A 21,556-nucleotide genomic window follows, 5' to 3' on the forward strand; every position below is an offset into this window, starting at 1 on the left:
TTGAGTAATTCTCTGCAGAATCTCAAGTCTATTTTTTTTTATTGATCTGCGATTACTCTCACATATTTAATAACTGGGAGAATATCAAACTGATACACATAAAACAGTCAGAATCATAAGCTTTTGTACCAAAAGAGACAACATGCTAATGAACACATTTCTAATGGGATTATTTAACGTTTTCTCTTATATCTTTCACTCTAGTACGTTGTTATGGTAATGTGCAGATTGGAACACACCCGACAGTAATTTCAACGTTTATATTATTGCGTATCTGTAACTTCCTCTCTCTCCAGAGAGCAGAAAAGATACGAGACTAATAGTCTTTATGACTAAAAAAAAAACGTACCCAAGAAAGTCTTATTCTGCAACGTGTGTCTTAACTCCCGGGTTGCCTCACTTTCTAAACTCTTTTTTCTGCAAGAGGGTATCTTTGATGTCTCCGGTGAAGATAACCATCACCTGAGTTTTTCCTGACGCACCAGTAAATTGCCAACGTCGTCTTGAGAAAGAATAAAAAAAGATCTAATGGTTCCATTACCGTGTCGTTCATGTCTTTGTCTTCTGTAAAACTCAGTGCATAATCGTCTACATCTGCTACATCAGGGTGGAGCTCAGTTTATTGTCAAATGCATAATGTACATGAGAGTAAAGCTTAGTGTATAATCATCTAATAAGAGGACTGTGCACCGCGAGACTAGATAAAATGGGATTATGGAACAGTGTTTATCTTTTGTATTCGTCGGAGGCTGCTACAATGATATCAAAGCTAATCATTCACTGTATTAGTGTCGCTTTTGGTAGTGTTTAAGAGGAATATCGATACTAGGAGTAAGAACACTGATGCATCTCCTCTAGGGTGCCACTACTGACGCACCACCGCAGATGCAGCACCACTGCAGCACCACCAAGGATGTACCAACACTGACGCTGGACACTGGCGGCCAAAGTTTTGTATTCACGACCGCAAATGAAATTTATTTCATTTGTACAAAAGGTTTTGTACGTACGAGTGTAATTTATTTTACCGAGGCAGCTTCCTGTTAGCTGCAGACTACGTCCATAAAAATGTGGAAGGTTAAATATTTTAACGAAAAAATTAGAGCTCTTCTCTTTACATCTAGATTACACACACACACACACACACACACATATGTATGTTATTGTAGCTACGAACGAGTGGTATTAAATCAATACAACACTGCGACTATTCGAGGATTCGAACTCATGTCGTTTTGGCCCTCCTCATGGCGAGCGAAAATCACATGACGATCTAACCCACAGAACCACGAAATCCTACGAGAATCAAGCACCCAGCAGAGCTAGGTGTTTTACCTTGATCCGAGGACATACGGTGGTATGGGTGCCTCTGAGCTAATTTCATTCTATTCCCGTTTGTATATATATATATATATATATATATATATATATATATATATATATATATATATATATATATATATATATATATATGTATATATATATATATATATATATATATATATATATATATATATATATATATATATATATATATATATATATATATATATATATATATATATATATTCACACACATATATATATATATATATATATATATATATATATATATATATATATATATATATATATATATATCACATATCCTTAGAACTTATATCTTTAACACTTCATTCGGCTCTCCATGAGATGGGTCGCGTGCACAGGATGCTGTTCGCAACACAGTCTCTGTGAGAGAAAACTGGTCCTTGATCTCCACTAATGAGTGTATCCCCTAAGACTATCAGGAAAGTAATTTCTCACAGTCTCCATGCTCTAAGAGATTTTTTAGGATCAATGTGTGTTTACTCACCTGTTTGCAACTGTGATGTGTGTGTGTGTGCATTCGTGTACATGTTTATCTTTGTCTTCATGCTCCAAATGGCCAGGAACAGAAATAAATGGAAAACAAAACAGTTGGGGTACGATCCTGAACCTCTGAGTGGATAGCCACTACGTCCTCTTGCCGCTGATACCACAAAATTCCCTTCAGTCATTTGTCTCCATTTGTTCCCTTGAAGATTTTCGACAAAGAAATCAGTGTTCTTATTTATGTTTACTTGGCCCTTTGAATTACTACACCATAACTTATTCCATGACAACAGTGTCACGAACGGCAAGAGTGAGATACCTAACATTCTGTCAGAAGTACAGATGCTTCTTCTTCTTCTTGATTCGCCGGTAATATCCCGGCCTGGGCCTTTGCCAAGTGGTGGCCCGACCTCGGCTCCCTTTCTCGGGAGTATCTCAGACTAGTGTCTGCCATGGGAGGAGGTACAAGTACCTCCTCATCGTTGGGACCAACTGTCCCCAGGCCTAGGCACATTACCCGCCCGCACGGGGCTCGTAGGGAGAAGCTAGGCCTCTCTGGTCTGCCATCCCCGCCCCAAAGGGGCTAATGGGAATAGCAGTCTTGTGACTTGCAAGCTCTGGCTCAGGAACCTACCCTTCCCTAGAAGAGCTGGACATGGTGTCGATCCGTACAGATACTAGTTGGTCTGAAAACTAGTTTCGAATAACTCAGGGACAACGAAGACGGAAAAAATTTATATAAACATCAAATTTTATAACTTGAAAAAGAAATAACATCACGGTCTTTAGAATAATTGTTACGACCCCACTGGGGTAGCTTATAATTATAAATTCCCTTATAATGGATGGCTTTTGAACTGTCTTCAAAGCCTGTTGGATGTCTTACGTTCATTTATTCTTGTGGATGCAATTTCTCCAGCATCTTCATGAATGATTTCATTCGTGTCCTGAAATTTTATATATTCCAGAACATGAAGAGTGGTTCGTATTGTCAAAATGTTGGTTACATATTTTGTTATGGCGGTGGGTGCCAATTTTGCGTTGTGTTGGGATTGCATTTTTCATATTTCGGCAAAAGCTGTGGCAGGCTATGATTCATTTTCATTCTCTTGCCATGATTGTACCTTTTTTCTTATTTCTCGATGGCCTTAAAGTTAAAGTGTATTTGACCTTTTGGTTAAAAAAAAATCTGAATAACAAAGCCTTTTAAACTGCTCAGTTTTGAAGCTGAACTACTGATTTAGTTACAGTAGAGAGCACATGTCAAGCATACATAACTAGGGATGTGCATCCCAGGAAGCTTGCCAACACCTGTCCTGATTAAAATTACATTGATGGAAAGCAATGTAGATAAATAGTTCAGAAAACCGACAGGATGATGATTTGGACACTTTTTGCAACATCTGGGTGTCTTGAATGTTGAAACTTTTCAACAACTAGTGGCTTCCTCAGTCCAGTACAAAGTAAAGTGGTTGACGGACTGATTACCCTATACTCCTGATCTTTAACCAGCCGTCTCTGTATTGGACTGAGGAAGCCACTAGTTGGCGAAACGTTTCCGGTGAGAATAATACCGTCAAAATAAGTAATTCAGATTCTTTAAGATTTAAGAACACAACACCGGCTTCTAAGAAGGGACTGATTGTCTCATCTTCCACTGTCTTCTATGTATCGTTCTGCAGGACTGAGGGACTGATTACTTCATCTCCATTGTAATCATACATCACCTCTGACATTCTGAAGTGAAATTTGGACTGGTTGGCCAAACGTCGTTATGTAATGATACCCGGGTGTTTCACATGTCTGATGCCTCACATCTTGTGACTTCATCTTCAATAGTTTAAGAGATGGCCTGGTAAGCCGGTGGAAGGTCTCAGTCATATGTCCTAAGCTTCCACTTACTGGATTATCTTATGTCTCAGACCAACCTTAGTAGGCATCCTGCTTTTTCTCTTGACATCCAAAATATATTACCAATTACAGTATATTACCAATTATAGTATAAGGTTGATATAATCAGAGAGGTTAATACGTATCTTTCAGGTGGAATACACTGGCAGTATACTTTCACCCTTAAAAATGAGATGTACATAACCCGAGGTATGTACATCTCTCGACGTATATATAGAAATACACACCTCTCGATGTATATATACAGATAGACTTCTTGGTGTGCACATACAAACTTGGGCATATATCGAAATAAATACTGTGTGTGTGTGTGTGTGTGTGTGTGTGTGTGTGTGTGTGTGTGTGTGTGTGTGTGTGTGTGTGTGTGTGTGTGTGTGTGTGTGTGTGTGTGTGTGTGTGTGTGTGTAATAATGCTTCGTGAATTGGATTTGAATCTTGTCGAATACATGAGAATCATTGAAGAATCATATATCTTATTCTCCACCTGTCAAGAATTCTTAAATCACCAAAACAAGAGAGATATACGGCTGCCAGATCCCACACAGTGACAGGTGTATTTACACTGAGAGACACACCCTTCCCGATGTATATACCCTGGGAGATACACTCCTCTCGGTGTATATTTCCTATGGAATAGCTTACATTCTGTGATATATATATTATGCAGAATTACTTCTGGTTTCACAGTCAAGAAATATGAGAAATTCTATAAGCATTGACTGCTGGTAATAAATAATTAAAGCCTCTTGCAAAAGGCTGTGTCAGAGTGGGACCTGGCTTCACTCACTTCCCATCTAACTCAAGCCAAGGCCAGTTCCTTTTCATGTGATGAAATAACTACCTTCAAAACGATGGCTAACTACTTTCCAAGCCGAGGTTAACTACTCTCTAAGTAAAGATTAACTACTATTAAAGCTAAGAATAACTTCTTTTGAATAATATTAAAACTGCTTTCAATTATTATGTAACATCCACAGTACCAACAACTGTTATAAATTATTCACAGTAAACTCGGTTATTATAAAGGTTCCACGGTACCCACAACTGTTATAAAGGATCCACAGTACCCACAACTGTTATGAAAGATTCACAGTACCCGCAACTGTTATGAAGGATTCACAGTACCCACAACTGTTATGAAGGATTCACTGTACCCACAACTGTTATAAATTATTCACAGTACCCTCAGTTATTATAAAGGATCCACAGTACCCACAATTGTTATGAAGGATTCACAGTACTCACAACTGTTACGAAGGATCCACAGTACCAACAACTGTTATGAAGGATTCACAGTTCCCACAACTCTTATGAAGCAGCCACAGTACTGTTATAAGTCGTCAGGAGTACCCAACCTATTTGAATTTGCGTCATGCACTGGACTATTAAATCTGGTTATATCAGAGGTTGAACAAATTACCAGTTTGATTAAATTTTCAGTTTCAGTACACGCGTTCCACGTCCATTTGGCCGCTGCTGCATACCAAGGTCTTTGTGGATGCGATTTAATTTTCCTACCCCTTCGAGACTCAGTCTTTCTCTTTTTTATGCTTTCTTGCTGTTGTAATTTCATCTTTATCTGCTATTTCCATTTCCATGTCACTGGACAAAGGTATGGTTTGGTTTTAATTGTGTCTGTTACTGACGTCTGCACACGACAGTTGTTATTTACATCTAGATGTAACAGCTGTTGTTTACGTCTAGACATAATAGTTGGTGAAGAATGAGTCTATATATATATATATATATATATATATATATATATATATATATATATATATATATATATATATATATATATATATATATATATATATATATATATATATATATATATACATATATATATATATATATATATATATATATATATATATATATATATATATATATATATATATATACTGAGAGTTTACACTATACTCTTATTTTATGGTTTAAAATAACTTTGACTGGTGGTGCAGGTGACATGCAGCCTTAATGACCCTCGTGTAGTCCAAACTCTTTAAGGCCAATAAACCAAAAGGAAAAGTGACTGTAACAATTAAAAGTCAACGTGGAATTTTCTCTTTCACACACTCGGTCCTCTCGGCGAGTTGCTGTTGTCTGTTGGCATTTACGATTTACATTTTGAAGGGGTAGAAAAATAAAAGGCACAATACCGCACATAGGAGAAAGAAGATTGTGTTGATGTTTCGGTTTATAAGTCATACTGGATAAAGAATTAAAAAGGCACAGTAGAGTGACTGGAGCAATACACGAATAACCCTGCATATAGGAGAATGAAAGATTTTGCAACGTTTCGGTCTAACTTGGACCTTAGCTAGTTAATGGTAAAAGCTTGGCCGAAACATCGTATTTTCATTGCATGTAAATATCAGGTAAATTTTAATTGTATAAACATGTACAAGCTACAATTATTCTTGTCTGTAATTGTCCTCTAAATGTAATTTTTATTTGTTACTATTTATGTGAGGTTCTACATTGTGGAGGCCATTTAGGTGCCAGAGTTCGTGTGGGCTCGATTCTCAGTCCGTGAAACACGATATGCAACCTCTTTGTTGTGGCTTTAGTAATTCTCACTTTTCCAGATTTATTAAATTCATATTGCAAATTGAAGGCTACAAGTCACTGTACCGTGGCTGCAACAGTTCACTGTCAGTCAGTATTTTCAAAAAGGAACGTCAAAACATGTTTCAGGTGTGTGTGTGTGTGTGTGTGTGTGTGTGTGTGTGTGTGTGTGTGTGTGTGTGTGTGTGTGTGTGTGTGTGTGTGTGTGTGTGTGTGTGTGTGTGTGTGTGTGTGTGTGTTTGTGTTGGTGTGTGTACTAACCTATTTGTACTCACCTATTTGTGGTTGCAGTGGTCGATTCATATCTCCTGGCCCCGACTCGTGTGTGTGTGTGTGTGTGTGTGTGTGTGTGTGTGTGTGTGTGTGTGTGTGTGTGTGTGTGTGTGTGTGTGTGTGTGTGTGTGTGTGTGTGTGTGTGTGTGTGTGTGTGTGTGTTTGTGCTCTTGTGTAGGCGTGTGTACTCACCTATTCGTGGTTTCAGAGGTCGATTCATAGCTCCTGATCCCACCTCATGTGTGTGTGTGTGTGCCAGGCTCTGTACACAAGAGGTTTTCCTCCCTTGATCTCCCTCACCCATATCGATCCCCATAAAATACCTATATTCGTGTGCTCCTTGAAGAACCGTAAACATACATTATTAAAATCATCCAATATCCCACAACCTTTCATGAATTCTCAAAGGAATTAGCTGGAAATGCGATTTGCATTTTTTAAGACACGCAGAAATACCAGTGACACGTGGAAACACAAAAGCTGTATGATATATTGACTTGTTTTATACCTTCATGATCCGTGGACTCAACAAAGATGATTCCAGCTTAAATGAAAAATGAAAGCTGCACCAACACACTGTACACTTTGTACATACGTTATACTCAAATGAATATTTGCAACAGTGTAAACCTCTAACAAACGTAAAAAATTACAAAAAATATTGATAATCTTTTTTTAGCAACTGAGGAATTTGTGATTTTTTTACGTGATACATCGGTGCTAAAATTTTCAGGGCAATACGGTTCAACTTTTGGATTATGCATTGTGCTGTATGACTACATACGGCTGTATGATTGAGTATGATTCCTCGCCGTCTGAACTGAAAAGTATTAGTTTATTTCCCAATATGTTTTCCCTAGTATATCATATAAACGTTTAGTGAAAAAGCTTTGCTCGTTTTGCATTCTAATAACCATCTTATATATATATATTTTATACGTATTTTCGTCAGAAAATTGCATATGTTTTGCACCATGTTTGCTCTCAAAATAGCGAATAAGCTTTGATGGCTGCTACAATTATTTTACAAATGATTCTCACAGCATTTTCCCCAATAATGATCAAATAAATATTTAAATGTCTATTTTTGTTGAGCATTCAGCGTTTAGTGTCCACTTTTACCTTTGATAAACCTATTACCGATTTAATAAACTTATCATCGATTTAATTGAGGTGATGTTTTTCTTGGCATAAATATAAACCCAGGAAATTAACGAACCAAACAAGAAAAAGACTAGAAAGCAAGTAAATCTCCAGTTAAGTAAAAAATAAAGTGAGTATTTTACTATGGTAAATAATAAAATGAAGCAAGAATAAGGACAGATTAATTCAGGTCATGGTAGGTAATCTCAGGACAAGAGTTATTCACTACTGAGATTATTATGTCACGATCTTAAAAATTCCCTGAATCGTAGTTTTTTTCTGATTTTGGCTGTCGTGTCTAGTGTGACAGAATTAATCTTTGTAGATTAAAAATATCTGAAACAAGAACAAATTCATTGTTAGACGCAATATCGTGTTGAAGAGAATGATTTAGCGTGGCAGATGGGATCTGGGAGTCATAATTTGTCAACCTCTGGCTGGTTTCAAGTTCATTGAAAATCTTCATGTGATAACTGTCTTACGCTCTTAAAGTATGTGATAGCATTTGTGTTAGATGAATAACCTCTAGTGAATAACGACTGTCATTTAGAGGAAGGACGTAGCATGTATTTTCAATGAATAACACACACTGTTCTTGAAGTGTGACTCTGTCAATACAAATTGTTCAAGGGTTGATGGGGACCAAACCTTAAAATTGAAAGTTCACAAATAAGTGAATCTTCAGACAGATTACAGGAACACATCTTTACCTCGTATGGGAGAAGGATAATATCATTGTCTCTCCTCTTTCTCCTCTTCTGAACAATCTCACAACCTCTCTTCCATTTTCTTCCTCCTGGCACTCTGTTCCGACAATATTAACTAACATTTTCTTTCGTCTGTATCTGACAACTCTATCTCATCACGCACATTTCTCACCTATTTTTTATTGGCCTTCCTCATCTCTTTTTCTTTAATTTTCGACGAATGTTTTTGTGTCACTGAGAAATGTTTATACTTTTCTTTATAAATGTTTTCTCATGTCTCACTGAGAAATGTTTATATTTCTCTTTATAAATGTTTTCTCATTCCCTTATATCATAGATTACATATTTTCTTTTTTTTAAAGTGTATATAACCTTAGAATGACTTTAATAACTCTTCCTATAATTACTTTTCTCTCTTTGCAAACCCACGTAATTTATCCTAATTTCTCCCATGCTAATGCATTCTCTTGTTTGTATCCTGGTCCACACCTCCTGGAAAATCTCTCCACCTTTACTTAGCAATCCTAGCAGACCCGCAGATTACCGACTACCTTAATGCCTTCACAATCCCCTGTTATTTTCGACCCAAGAGACATTATCTCTCTCTTGCTGTTTTCCTGTGTTGTATACGCAGATATTTTCTCTAATGAAGCCAATTTTCTTTCAACTTTCACGTTTACTTAACACATTCCCTACTTAATATTCACTTCCTTTGTATGTTCTTCCTCGCCTCTTCTTAATTACTCTACTACGTGATGATTTCCTCGACTTTCTCTGTGTCCATGAACCTTTGTTGATGCTTCCTAAGACAATGAGGACAAAGGCATCTTACTACCATTACTATTTTTTCCCAATAAAAGCATAATACAAAGGTACAATACAATCTAGCTAAAAACATGCTGTCTCTTATTTATGTGTCTGCATATCAAAACTAATCTAGCATTAAATTTCCTCTCTGAAATCTAGAACAGATATTACGCTGATTTACGTGACTGCAAATGCTACACTGCAAATCTTTTCGATACGTTTTATGCTAAACTAAGAATATATCAGTTTTCTACCATCATTACAGACCAGTAGCAAGTCCTAATAAGTTTTCTGGAGTCCTAATAAGTTTTCTGGAGTCCTAATAAGTTTTCTGGAGTCCTAATAAGTTTTCTGGAGTCCTAATAAGTTTTCTGGAGTCCTAATAAGTTTTCTGGAGTCCTAATAAGTTTTCTGGCGTCCTAATAAGTTTTCTGGAGTCCTAATAAGTTTTCTGGAGTCCTAATAAGTTTTCTGGAGTCCTAATAAGTTTTCTGGCGTCCTAATAAGTTTTCTGGAGTCCTAATAAGTTTTCTGGAGTCCTAATAAGTTTTCTGAAACCCTACCAACTTTATTTTTATTATTTATCACCTTCCTTAGTCATGCAAATGATACCTAAGTTGCAAGCTGACGATCCACTTACCTGCTCAATAGACAATAATTATTAAATCATTATTACAGTCCCTCAGAAAACAGATGTAACAACAAATGTAGGAAATGACAACAATTTTTTTGAAAATAAACCCAAAACCTATCATAAATAAATAAATAAATAAATACGTGATAAAAGCGCGACTTGGATGAAGAGGAATTCTTAATAAATATTAATTAAATGAACTGTTACTTCCCTTCTCTCTCAACCTCAGTTTTTTCCTCTAAAACAAATATGCCATCACTAATCATTATTATTATTATTTTTATTGTTATTATTATTATTATTATTATTATTATTATTATTATTATTATTATTATTATTATTATTATTATTATTATTATTATTATTGCTATTATTATTATTACTCTTATTATTATTATTATTATTATTATTATTATTATTATTATTATTATTATTATTATTATTATTATTATTATTGTTATTATTATTATTATTGCCATTATTATTATTACTCTTATTATTATTATTGCTATTATTATTATTATTATTATTATTATTATTATTATTATTATTATTATTATTATTATTATTATTATTATTATTATTATTAAAAACTCTGTATCTTCATGGATTACACAGAGCTACTAAAAAAAAACATGAAAATCACTTTGCAAAACACCTGGGGCTTTCTGTAACCTTGCATTTATCGGAAAAAAGTCCTGTCCGTGCGTGAGTTTCTTCTGTACCAGTGCTGGCGAGGGACTGCGTGACCTCTCAGTGCAGTGAAGAAACAGCAGTGAAAAGTGACTCTCGTGTGATGCGTCCAGCAACGTGACGTACATAAACATCAAAATTTCAGTGATTTATTCCGTTACGTATATATAAAAAAGTAGCGAGACAATTCATTTGAAGGACACTGAACATCAATATCTGATACAAATCTGTACAGAGAAGTTCTAGTGGTCCTTACTCATGCACACAACTGCACGCAATGTACACTGAGATATCTACGTACAGAGGCACAAAGCTGTATGTAATGTACATACAAACAGCTTCATGTACTCTCTCTTACATACACACACGCACACACACACACACACACACACATAGATGCACGCAAATGTTCTGCAACAATCGAAAACTGCTTTAGCAGTAGTAGTAGTACCTAACCTATATATAAGAACAATTTATAGCCTAACCCAACTAAATATATTTTAGATTTGTTTACAATAATTTAATACTAAACAAACACAGTTAAATATATTTTTTTCGTTACGTTCAGAATGGTTTTGGCGAAATTATTGCATACACAAATTTTCACTTGTCCTATATGGCAAGATGAGCGTTGCTTTTTAAGCCAAGATCGCAAGTTCTGCCTATTCGGCACGACATATATATATATATATATATATATATATATATATATATATATATATATATATATATATATATATATATATATATATATATATATATATATATATATATATATATTTATAAACATACATATGTCACCAGCGTCCTAGCTGGTCAGAGACGGGATTGCTGGTACCGGCTATAGGGTTCAAGTCTCCTCGTTTGATCCATACGGGTTTAGTGCTTCACGAAGTGCAAGACCGCTATTTTTCTTTTCTTTTTTCTTTTTTGTGACAGCAACTCGATATCTGAATCTCAAAGTATTTTTGCTATCATCTATTACTCATCTTCTCAAGTCAACAGTTTTATTGAACTGATATTTTAGAGTTCCGACTTAAGAGTTATTCCCTGAGTAACTTGGTTATGGCTAACTAGTTATGTTTGGTCCACCAAACATAATCCAACGTAACCTAACCTTAATTATAGTCAGTCCAGCCTAACATACTCTACTAATCTAACCTAACCTAATTCTAGTCTAACCTAGCCTAGTTATAACCAAGCTGATTATATATAATGTAAGCTATGCTAACTAAATATAATCCAACGGAATTTATCCCCCTTGCAATCCTTCTTCCATAAAAATCGTCACTTCTCCAGTTATTATTATTATTATTATTATAATCAAGGGGAAGCGCTAAACCCGGAGGATTATACAGCGCCTGGGGGGGGGGATGTGGAAGGCATTCAGGCTTAATTCGGGGAACTGGAGCACAGATCCAATGTCATCAACTCACCAACATCAAGGAACCTTCCTTGAGGGGTAATAAGTAATAGGTATATTCGGTATGGCACTACAAGACTACAAGACTTCGTTGACGTAGAGGTATTTAGATTAGGATAAAGCAAATATGAACATCTTATGGTACGTAGAAAATGTAGTGCAATAACTGTATTCAATACTATCTTGATACGTGAATACATAAGCAACTGTAACATTTGTTAAATAAAGTCCAGACTCTTGAAGGTGGTGCTGTGAATTAGGTTAACGATAGTGGGTGCGTGTACCTTAAACCCGAGTGGGTCATTCAGAGCACGAAATGGCTGAGGCTCGATCATCCGTCCAGTAATAATTTCATTTTATCCCAGTGACATGCACTAGTTAGGAAGGTGTTCTTTTCAGGTTGCTCAAAGAGTGGAAACAAGCGTACAAGACGTTCGTAAAGTAAACTGTGTTGGCTTTTGTTAGGTTAGTGAACCCGGAGAAACTTACCTCACCAGGAAGCAGCGTCTGGTACGCTAGTAGCTGACACATATGCAGATCTTTCTATCGCACCTTAATATTTGATTATAAATTGTCGTATTTGTTTCTTGTAACATCTATATTCCCTCGTGTTTGTCCCTCCATGGTATTATATTTTTGAAGACGTTTCGACTATCAAAGTCGTCATCAAAAATTTAACAGTAAATTCATAATGTTACTGTATAAAGAGGAGTTTCTACAAATAAAATGTCACACACACACACACACACACACACACACACACACACACACACACACACACACACACACACACACACACACACACACACACACACACACACACACACACACACACACACACATATTGGAGTATGCGGCACCAGTTTGGAACCCACACCTAGCCAAGCACGTAAAGAAACTAGAGAAAGTGCAAAGGTTTGTAACAAGACTAGTCCCAGAGCTAAGAGGTATGTACTACGAGGAGAGGTTAAGGGAATTCAACCTGACGACACTGGAGGACAGGAGAGATAGGGGGGACATGATAACGACATACAAAATACTGAGAGGAATTGACAAGGTGGACAAAGACAGGATGTTCCAGAGATTGGACACAGTAACAAGGGGACACAGTTGGAAGCTGAAGACACAGATGAATCACAGGGATGTTAGGAAGTATTTCTTCAGCCACAGAGTAGTCAGTAAGTGGAATAGTTTGGGAAGCGATGTAGTGGAGGCAGGATCCATACATAGCTTTAAGCAGAGGTATGATAAAGCTCACGGCTCAGGGAGAGTGACCTAGTAGCGATCAGTGAAGAGGCGGGGGCCAGGAGCTCGGACTCGACCCCCGCAACCTCAACTAGGTGAGTACAACTAGGTGAGTACACACACACACACACACACACATACATACATACACACGCACGCACGCACACACACCCCTCACGCGTGTACATTTATTCTAAAATTCTACGCCCTTCATAACCATATATATACTGGTGGGTGACTTTTACTGCAGTGTGTGCGTAATTAGAACATGAGGAGCGAGGTATCTCAGACTAGCCATTACCGTCCTAGTATTCCCGGGAGAAATTAAACACACTTCTCAATTACCTCGAAAACCGAAGATCTTACTGTTGCCTAACAGAACCATTAAATATTTGTTGCTATTTCTAAGCCAAAGACTGTTATTTGAACACACACAAACACTCACACACACACACACACACACACACACACACACACACACACACACACACACACATACACACACACATACACACAGACGTACAGATAATATTCTGGTCAGAAATGGGGGGACATAAGTTAATTTGATACTTCGTAAAGGTAAACTGGATCGAGAGATCTAAATTAAACATCGTAATAGACTAACCCCAAAGACACGCCCTCGTTCGTCTTGGTTAAGAAGTCCTAATCTTCAAGTCTTCTGAAAGCTCCTTACTAAAACTAGATTACGTAGGAAGTACCAATCATTTTTTCTTCTGCAAAATTATCGAAAACAATATCGAGTAAAAAGTTCCGCTCGTTTCGGTTTACTTCTTTAAGGCCCATTCCGTAAACCAGAATTACATGAACTGCTATTACAATAAGTTAGAATTACACTGGAAGCTATCATACTTAAGTAGAATTACATTTGGTACAGTTACAATAAGCCTGAATTGCCTCTAATACTCTTAAACAGACATCGAATCAAGTGCAATTAGTTAACGAACATTAAATATTCTGACCCAACACAAGCACTAAAGTATCTTTTAAGTAACGTCAGGTAAACTAACCTATAATGACTATATTTGCTGCTGCAACATAGCATATGAGCTCTTTTTTTTTACGTCGTTCTATTCTGTTTCTATAATTTGTCATATATCTGTTGTCACTGACATGGATCTCTTGGTGAAATCGGTACTATATAATGGTGGGGCCAGAAGCTATAACTTAACCAATACAAATGAGTATGGTCCAAGCGTTGAGTATATGCATGTAATCTGAAGGAAATAGGTGACAGAGACCTATTACACAGCTTCCCTAAAAACCTATTATTTTCTGGTGATGAAGGGAAGAATTGGTGTGGGAAGAGGAAAAAGAATTGGTTGGGTAGGGGGAAGGAAAAGTGGTGGAGGAGGAAAAGGAAGAGTTCGGGGAATAGAAGGAAAGGCTGATGGGGAAGGAAGAGGAAGGTGTCAAGGGACTGAATAAGAAAGAGTTAGTGGTGATGGAAAAGGAAGAATTCGTGGGGTAGGAGAAGGAATAGCGTGTGTGTGTGGGTGAGGAGAAGAAGGCAGGTCTAAATGATAAGGTCTAGTACTATAATAGTTTTACAAGAGAAGGAGCGATGTTGAAGGTGTCGACAGTCCGGATAACATTTTCAGCCTAATACAAACTAATCAGTACTGGATGTCAAGGACTGCTGCTGCTGCAGCAGCAGCATTATATATATATATATATATATATATATATATATATATATATATATATATATATATATATATATATATATATATATATATATATATATATATATATATATATATATATATATATATATATATATATATATATGTCGTGCCGAATATGTAAAACTGGTCAATTAGCAAGAACTCATTTAAAATTAAGTCCTTTCTGAAATTTTCTCTTATACGTTTAAAGATAGATTTTTTTCATTTATGTGAATGTAAAAAATTTTAATTTTGCACCAAAAGAATCTTAGAAAACTTACCTAACCTTATTATAACAAGAACAATTTATTTTAGCCTAACCCAACTAAATATATTTTAAATACGTTTACAATAATTTAGTACTAAACAAACACAATCAAATATATTTTTTTCGTTAGGTTCAGAATGGTTTTGGCGAAATTATTGCATACACAAATTTTCACTTGTCCTATATAGCAAGATTAGCGTTGCTATTTAAGCCAAGATCGCAAGTTCTGCCTATTCGACACTACATAAATATATATATATATATATATATATATATATATATATATATATATATATATATATATATATATATATATATATATATATATATATATATATATATATATATATATATATATATAGCTATGTACAGGTAAATCTGCCAAGAAAGATTCACGAGTGTACCACATTGCTCACAAATTTATCGGGCTTGTGATTGGCTGATTGAACCAAGGTACTAACATAACGACGAGGCCCCTGCTCGTTAAACCCTTAGAACGTGGTTCGCTGGTTGGGAGGGCATGCCTATATGGGTGTATAACATACGCCGGATATAATATAACATACTCCTAGCATGCCACAACACACACGGATAACAGCAACAATGCGTGTGTCCTTCTGTCCACGTGATTCGTAATTAATACCCATTTGCAACAAAAATTCCCCGCAATTTAATGCTGGTTCATATTAAGATAGAAAATGTCACTGTAAAAGCAAAACAGAGCTTGAATTCCTCTAGAGAAGTATGCCAGGCTGTTAATCAACATGACGAGAGGCAGCTGAATGCGGAATTGGTAGACGTAATTAACCAAGTGAGGTTAGTGACCACTAACAACTGAAAAAAATGAGATGAATTACCGACCTTAAAAGTGTTAGCGTGTGTGAATGTGTGCCTGTGTGTGTGTGTGTGTGTGTGTGTGTGTGTGTGTGTGTGTGTGTGTGTGTGTGTGTGTGTGTGCGTGTGTGTGTGTGTGTGTGTGTGTGTGTGTTTTAAGTAATACCAAACCATCTGTAGTGAACCTAAAAGTAACCGTATATGAATTTGCTTAATGTTTCTCTCTCTTATCTAAATAATGATATATAACAAGAAATTAATTGTAATTACTTGAACACACACACACACACACACACACACACACACACACACACACACACACACACACACCCGAACTGAGAATATTGGTTCATAATGAGTTGAATATCTTAGATTAGCAAAGTTAAATAAAGTTTAGAGAGCAACAGTGAATCATGAAACACAAATACAAATGAATATTACTTAGAAAGCATAATTATGAAAATGAGCACAGCATGGGCGCAAACATATTAATATGCAGAAGGGTAGCGAGAGCACCTGAGACAGGGAATAAACACAACATTCGCTAGCAGTGACATAATTGACGTGAAGGTTAATATGACATTGAAGAAATTATTTGTCATTTGGTAAATTGGGAGGCGTTGTGGGAGCGTCATGGCAGTGTCCTCTGGCAGTCAAGACCAACGCAATGGTAATGTAAATGGAAAGGGGGCCAAGTGAACACCTGTATCTATGCAACATTTTATGTAATTACTCGGGATCATTACCGACATTGGTTACTGGATATTATCGAGAATGCTCATTTGTTTTAAATTTTATTCGTGGTTTGATAGTATCCATTGTATTTTACTGCAAACCCGTGAGAAATGGAAGCGTGGTTTTGATAACCCTGTTTTTGTTTAAGCAAGGAGCCAATCGTCATCTTGCTGCGGCTGATCAATACTCCACACGCTGGAAGCCCAATTAAAAAGCACTTTCACTCTTGTCTGTTTGCCTCAAGTCTTAATTAAAACTGGAAGCCGGACCATAAAGGTTGGTTGGTGCCATTCTTCTCTAAAGGGCAACAGAGATTATTATAAAATATGGGGAAAAGACTCATTGTTATTGTGTTTACAATAGAGTGATGGTGCCTTACAAGCTCGCTCTCTGCTACTCTTTATCAACACCACAATATTCCATCTCATTTTTTCCTCAATAATTTTTAGAATATTTCTTTCAACTCGACATTCGATTGTTCAGATTCTATCAAGTCTTCCATATTTTTCACCATCAGGGCATCATATTGATACGAGGAGAGTTTCTGTTAGTGCTCTGGAAGCTAGAATGAGTTGAGCTTTGAATTTCAACATCATTAGATGTGATATCACATTTTTTTAGGGAGTCGACTGATGAGAGAGAAGACTTAAAAAAAACACTGAATGGGTTATCATACAACTGAAAGAAACGTGAGGAGAAAATTTCCAAATTTTCTTTACAAGCAACACACTATCAAGGGTCATTCGATAGGAATACTCTGCTAAATATTTCATTATTATAAACTTGGACAGCAATCGTGAAACATTTGTTAATTCTTTAATAATATCTATACTAATACCGCATTTTTAAAACCATTCGCTTTCACTCGTTGGTTTACACTGTATTAAGACTCTTGGGTGTACCAAGTTGATCGTGTCTTCATTTCACCTTTAAATCACATGAATACCGTAAACCCTAAAATTGGGATTAAAGTAAACTTTCGGTGTACAATTATGGAACAGTATACATAGACTTAAATAATTCGCAAGCAGGTTTTAATGATTTAATACTGGAGTATTCTGACTAGATTCAACTATCTAAATACCTACAGGGAGATACTGCATAAGACTTAACATGCTAAGCTGAACTTGCTAACTAACATCAAAATAAAGATCAAAACAGACCAGCATCGAGTACCTAGCTACCATCAACAAGAGAGGAACCAAATCAGACCAACATTAGCTACACATCATCAACAGAAAGACTAAGGAGGAAGTAATTAAAAAAAATGCCTCTCAGACGCATGGGAAGCACAAAAGAGGGAGCCAACCATTAGCAAATCCCTGTACGTTAATGCCGCATTTTTCATAAGAAGCTGCAGGGAGATATTGACAGCTCTGCCATGGGTGTCTGCCAGCATCATGGACCCCTGAGACTACCCTTCACCCTGACGTCTATCTCGGAGCATAGTGGGGGGGGGGGGTGAATTTCTTGTGCACAGAAACTTGGTGGTATAAACAAGGCGAGACGTGTACCTGAACGGCGTGAAGAAGGAAACGGCAGGTATTACCAAAGGTTTTGTTAGAAATGCTCTTGAAGCAGAGCGAATCTTCCTTATCGCGTTTCGCCTCTGTAAAGAGCTTTATCGTGACTTGTTAAAGCTCTTCATAGAGCTAAATGTTATTTATATTGAAGATTTACTCTTTACCAATCGTCTCTCTATCATTCTCTAGTGGCGCACCGCCGGCATTATTGAAATTCATAACGAGCTTTAAGTGGAACAACGTTACGCTCTATATAGAGCTTTGTCAACTCATGAAATGATAAAACTTTATACTAAGGGAAACGTTGTTCCAATTAAAGCTTGTTCTGTAAAGTGTCTTTTCCTTCGAGGCGAAACTTATCTTCTACGGATGAGTACGTGAATAACCCACGACATCAATAACCTACGACATCAATAACCTACGACATCAATAACCTACGACATCAGTAACCTACGACATCAATAACTTACGACATCAATGTCCCACGACATCAATAACCCACGACATCAATAACCTACGACATCAATAACCTAAGACATCAATAACTTACGACATCAATGTCCCACGACATCAATAACTCACGACATGAATAACCTACGACATAAATAATCCACGACATCAATATCCCACGACATCAACAACTCACGACATGAATAACCCACGACATAAATAACCCACGAGATCACTAACTCACGACATGAATAACCCACGACATAAATAACCCACGACATCAATAACTCACGACATGAATAACCCACGACATAAATGACCCACGACATCAATAACTCACGACATCAATAACCCACAACATAAATAACCCACGACATCAATAACTCACGACATGAATAACCCACGACATAAATAACCCACGACATCAATAACTTATGACATCAATACCCCACGACATCAATAACTCACGACATGAATAACCCCCGACATAAATAACCCACGAGATCACTAACTCACGACATGAATAACCCACGACATAAATAACCCACGACATCAATAACTCACGACATGAATAACCCACGACATAAATAACTCACGACATCAATAACTCACGACATCAATAACCCACAACATAAATAACCCACGACATTAATAACTCACGACATGAATAACCCACGACATAAATAACCCACGACATCAATAACTTATGACATCAATATCCCACGACATCAATAACTCACGACATGAATAACCCACGACATGAATAACCCACGACCTGAATAACCCACATTTATCAGCATGAAAACAACGAGAATTGTTGCCATGCTATGAATTTTCATGCTAAGAATTTAATCCCTATTTTAGGGCTCAAAATCCTCTTTGCTGAGGTGAACAATAACACGCTACCTTATTAAAGACCCTCGTATATTTAACAACCATTAAACCCCATTAACCAATCAACCAAACCTGCTTCAAGGTAATGAGCTCTGTCATAAAGAATTACATCCGATGGAAAGGTATTTAAAAGAGGATCATAAATCTCGTACACAATGAGGTTGTTTATGGATGAATTTAAGACGGAATAAACTGCTTAAGTTGAGTATTAGTGGGCATTTATTTATTCCATCTTATCTTAAGTGTCTCTGGTGATTTCAGTCAACATCAATAAATATATGTTCACTATTAAATGGTGTATCGTTTAATAGTGTCTGTGGCCCAGGTGTGTCATTTCACTTCATCACAGGCGAATCTCTTTCATTTCACTTCATCTCCTGAAAGATGTGTTTCAGTTCGTCATCATCCATCTCTCTCTGTCTCTCTCTCTCTGTCTCTCTCTCTCTCTCTCTCTCTCTCTCTCTCTCTCTCTTTATATATATATATATATATATATATATATATATATATATATATATATATATATATATATATATATATATATATATATATATATATATATATATATATATATATATATATATATATACTGACGTGTGTGTGCTCCTGCAGAGCTTGACGCCTCCGCAGTTCATCTTTTGGTACCACAATAACAAGATGATCAACTACGACCAGTCTCGAGGTGGTATCACAGTGACGATGGACCACCACGACCTCACCACCTCCAGACTCACCATCAACAACGCCAGCCTCAAGGACTCCGGCAACTACTCCTGCAGCGCCAGCAACATTAAGCCGTCCTCAGTCAATGTCTTCGTCTCTGAAGGTACGCCCACTCTACTGACTATGTAATGGTGGTGAGAATGTTTTTGTGTGTGTGTGTGTGTGTGTCTACGAAATTCTAACCGTAGCTCATATGAGCTGATGTTGGAAAACACGTCGTTCACAGTTTCAAGAGTAGGAATGACAGGTCCCTAGTGAGTGTAAACAGCTAAAGCTCACACAATTTGTGTTGGTTCGCCGTTTATAAACTAATATTGAGATTTACTCATGAGTGATGGCTCGCCTGTATGAGTGATGATTCTCCAGTATGAATGATGGGACTGCAGTATGAGTGATTGTCGTTATCATCATCATTCTCGCTTATCATCGTATCTGATGTTAATGACCAACAATAATATTATTAATTTCTTTCCAATTATGAGCCTTCATCAATCATCCCGTGATTGACTCTTTCTTATCGTTCTTCTGCCAACCTTTTCTGGAGATGCCAGAAACAGTCATTGATAATGATTTTTTAAATCATTATCAATGATTTGCAAATCTACTTGTGTTTTTGTGTTGATTTTTCTCACAGGTGTGGATTAAATGAGTGTACTGTAGCATGGATAAAACAAGGGAAGCGGGTGATTGTCTAATGACTCATACACACACACATACACACTCTCACAAACACACACAGTATGAATTTGTGTAGGCTTGATCTTGCAAGGTCACCTTGCAATGCCGCTGGCACGCAAACACAAGATCTGTAACCATTTTGATCCAACCATAAAAGCATAAAATGCATTATTGAACTTACCTTCTCATTATTAGTCTCATAACAAAGCATTTCTTGTTAAGTTTGCTTGACCGACCTTGGCGTCTTTAACCTTCAAATCTTCCACACATATATTTACATTGGTCGTCTCCCAATAACACAGACTGACTCAAAATGAGAGAAACATTCACCATTACACATTTAGTCGCTGTCTTGCCTGAAATGTTCTGACATCAGATTTAAGTGACCTTTCGAACTGCACCAATCCACAGTCGTCCTTCAGAGTGCAGGCACTCTACTTACCACCTCCTCAAATGCGCTACGTTGTAATTAGATACTAATATTTATCATATTTATGCTGTTCAT

The 21,556-nt window shown here is 36.6% G+C and overlaps 1 protein-coding gene across 2 annotated transcripts in view; it reads left to right on the forward strand.

Moving 5' to 3' along the window:
* LOC128687554 (zwei Ig domain protein zig-8) overlaps window positions 1-21,556 on the forward strand; it is a 224,129-nt gene that overhangs the window by 198,932 nt on the left and 3,641 nt on the right. For both annotated transcript variants that reach the window (XM_070084133.1, XM_053775020.2), the window contains exon 6: window positions 20,263-20,476. In XM_070084133.1, coding sequence (XP_069940234.1) covers window positions 20,263-20,476 — 214 coding nt within the window. The remainder of the gene's footprint in view (window positions 1-20,262; window positions 20,477-21,556) is intronic.

The sequence above is a fragment of the Cherax quadricarinatus genome, chromosome 11, assembly GCF_038502225.1.
Source record: "Cherax quadricarinatus isolate ZL_2023a chromosome 11, ASM3850222v1, whole genome shotgun sequence".
Classification (NCBI taxonomy): Eukaryota; Metazoa; Arthropoda; class Malacostraca; order Decapoda; family Parastacidae; genus Cherax; species Cherax quadricarinatus.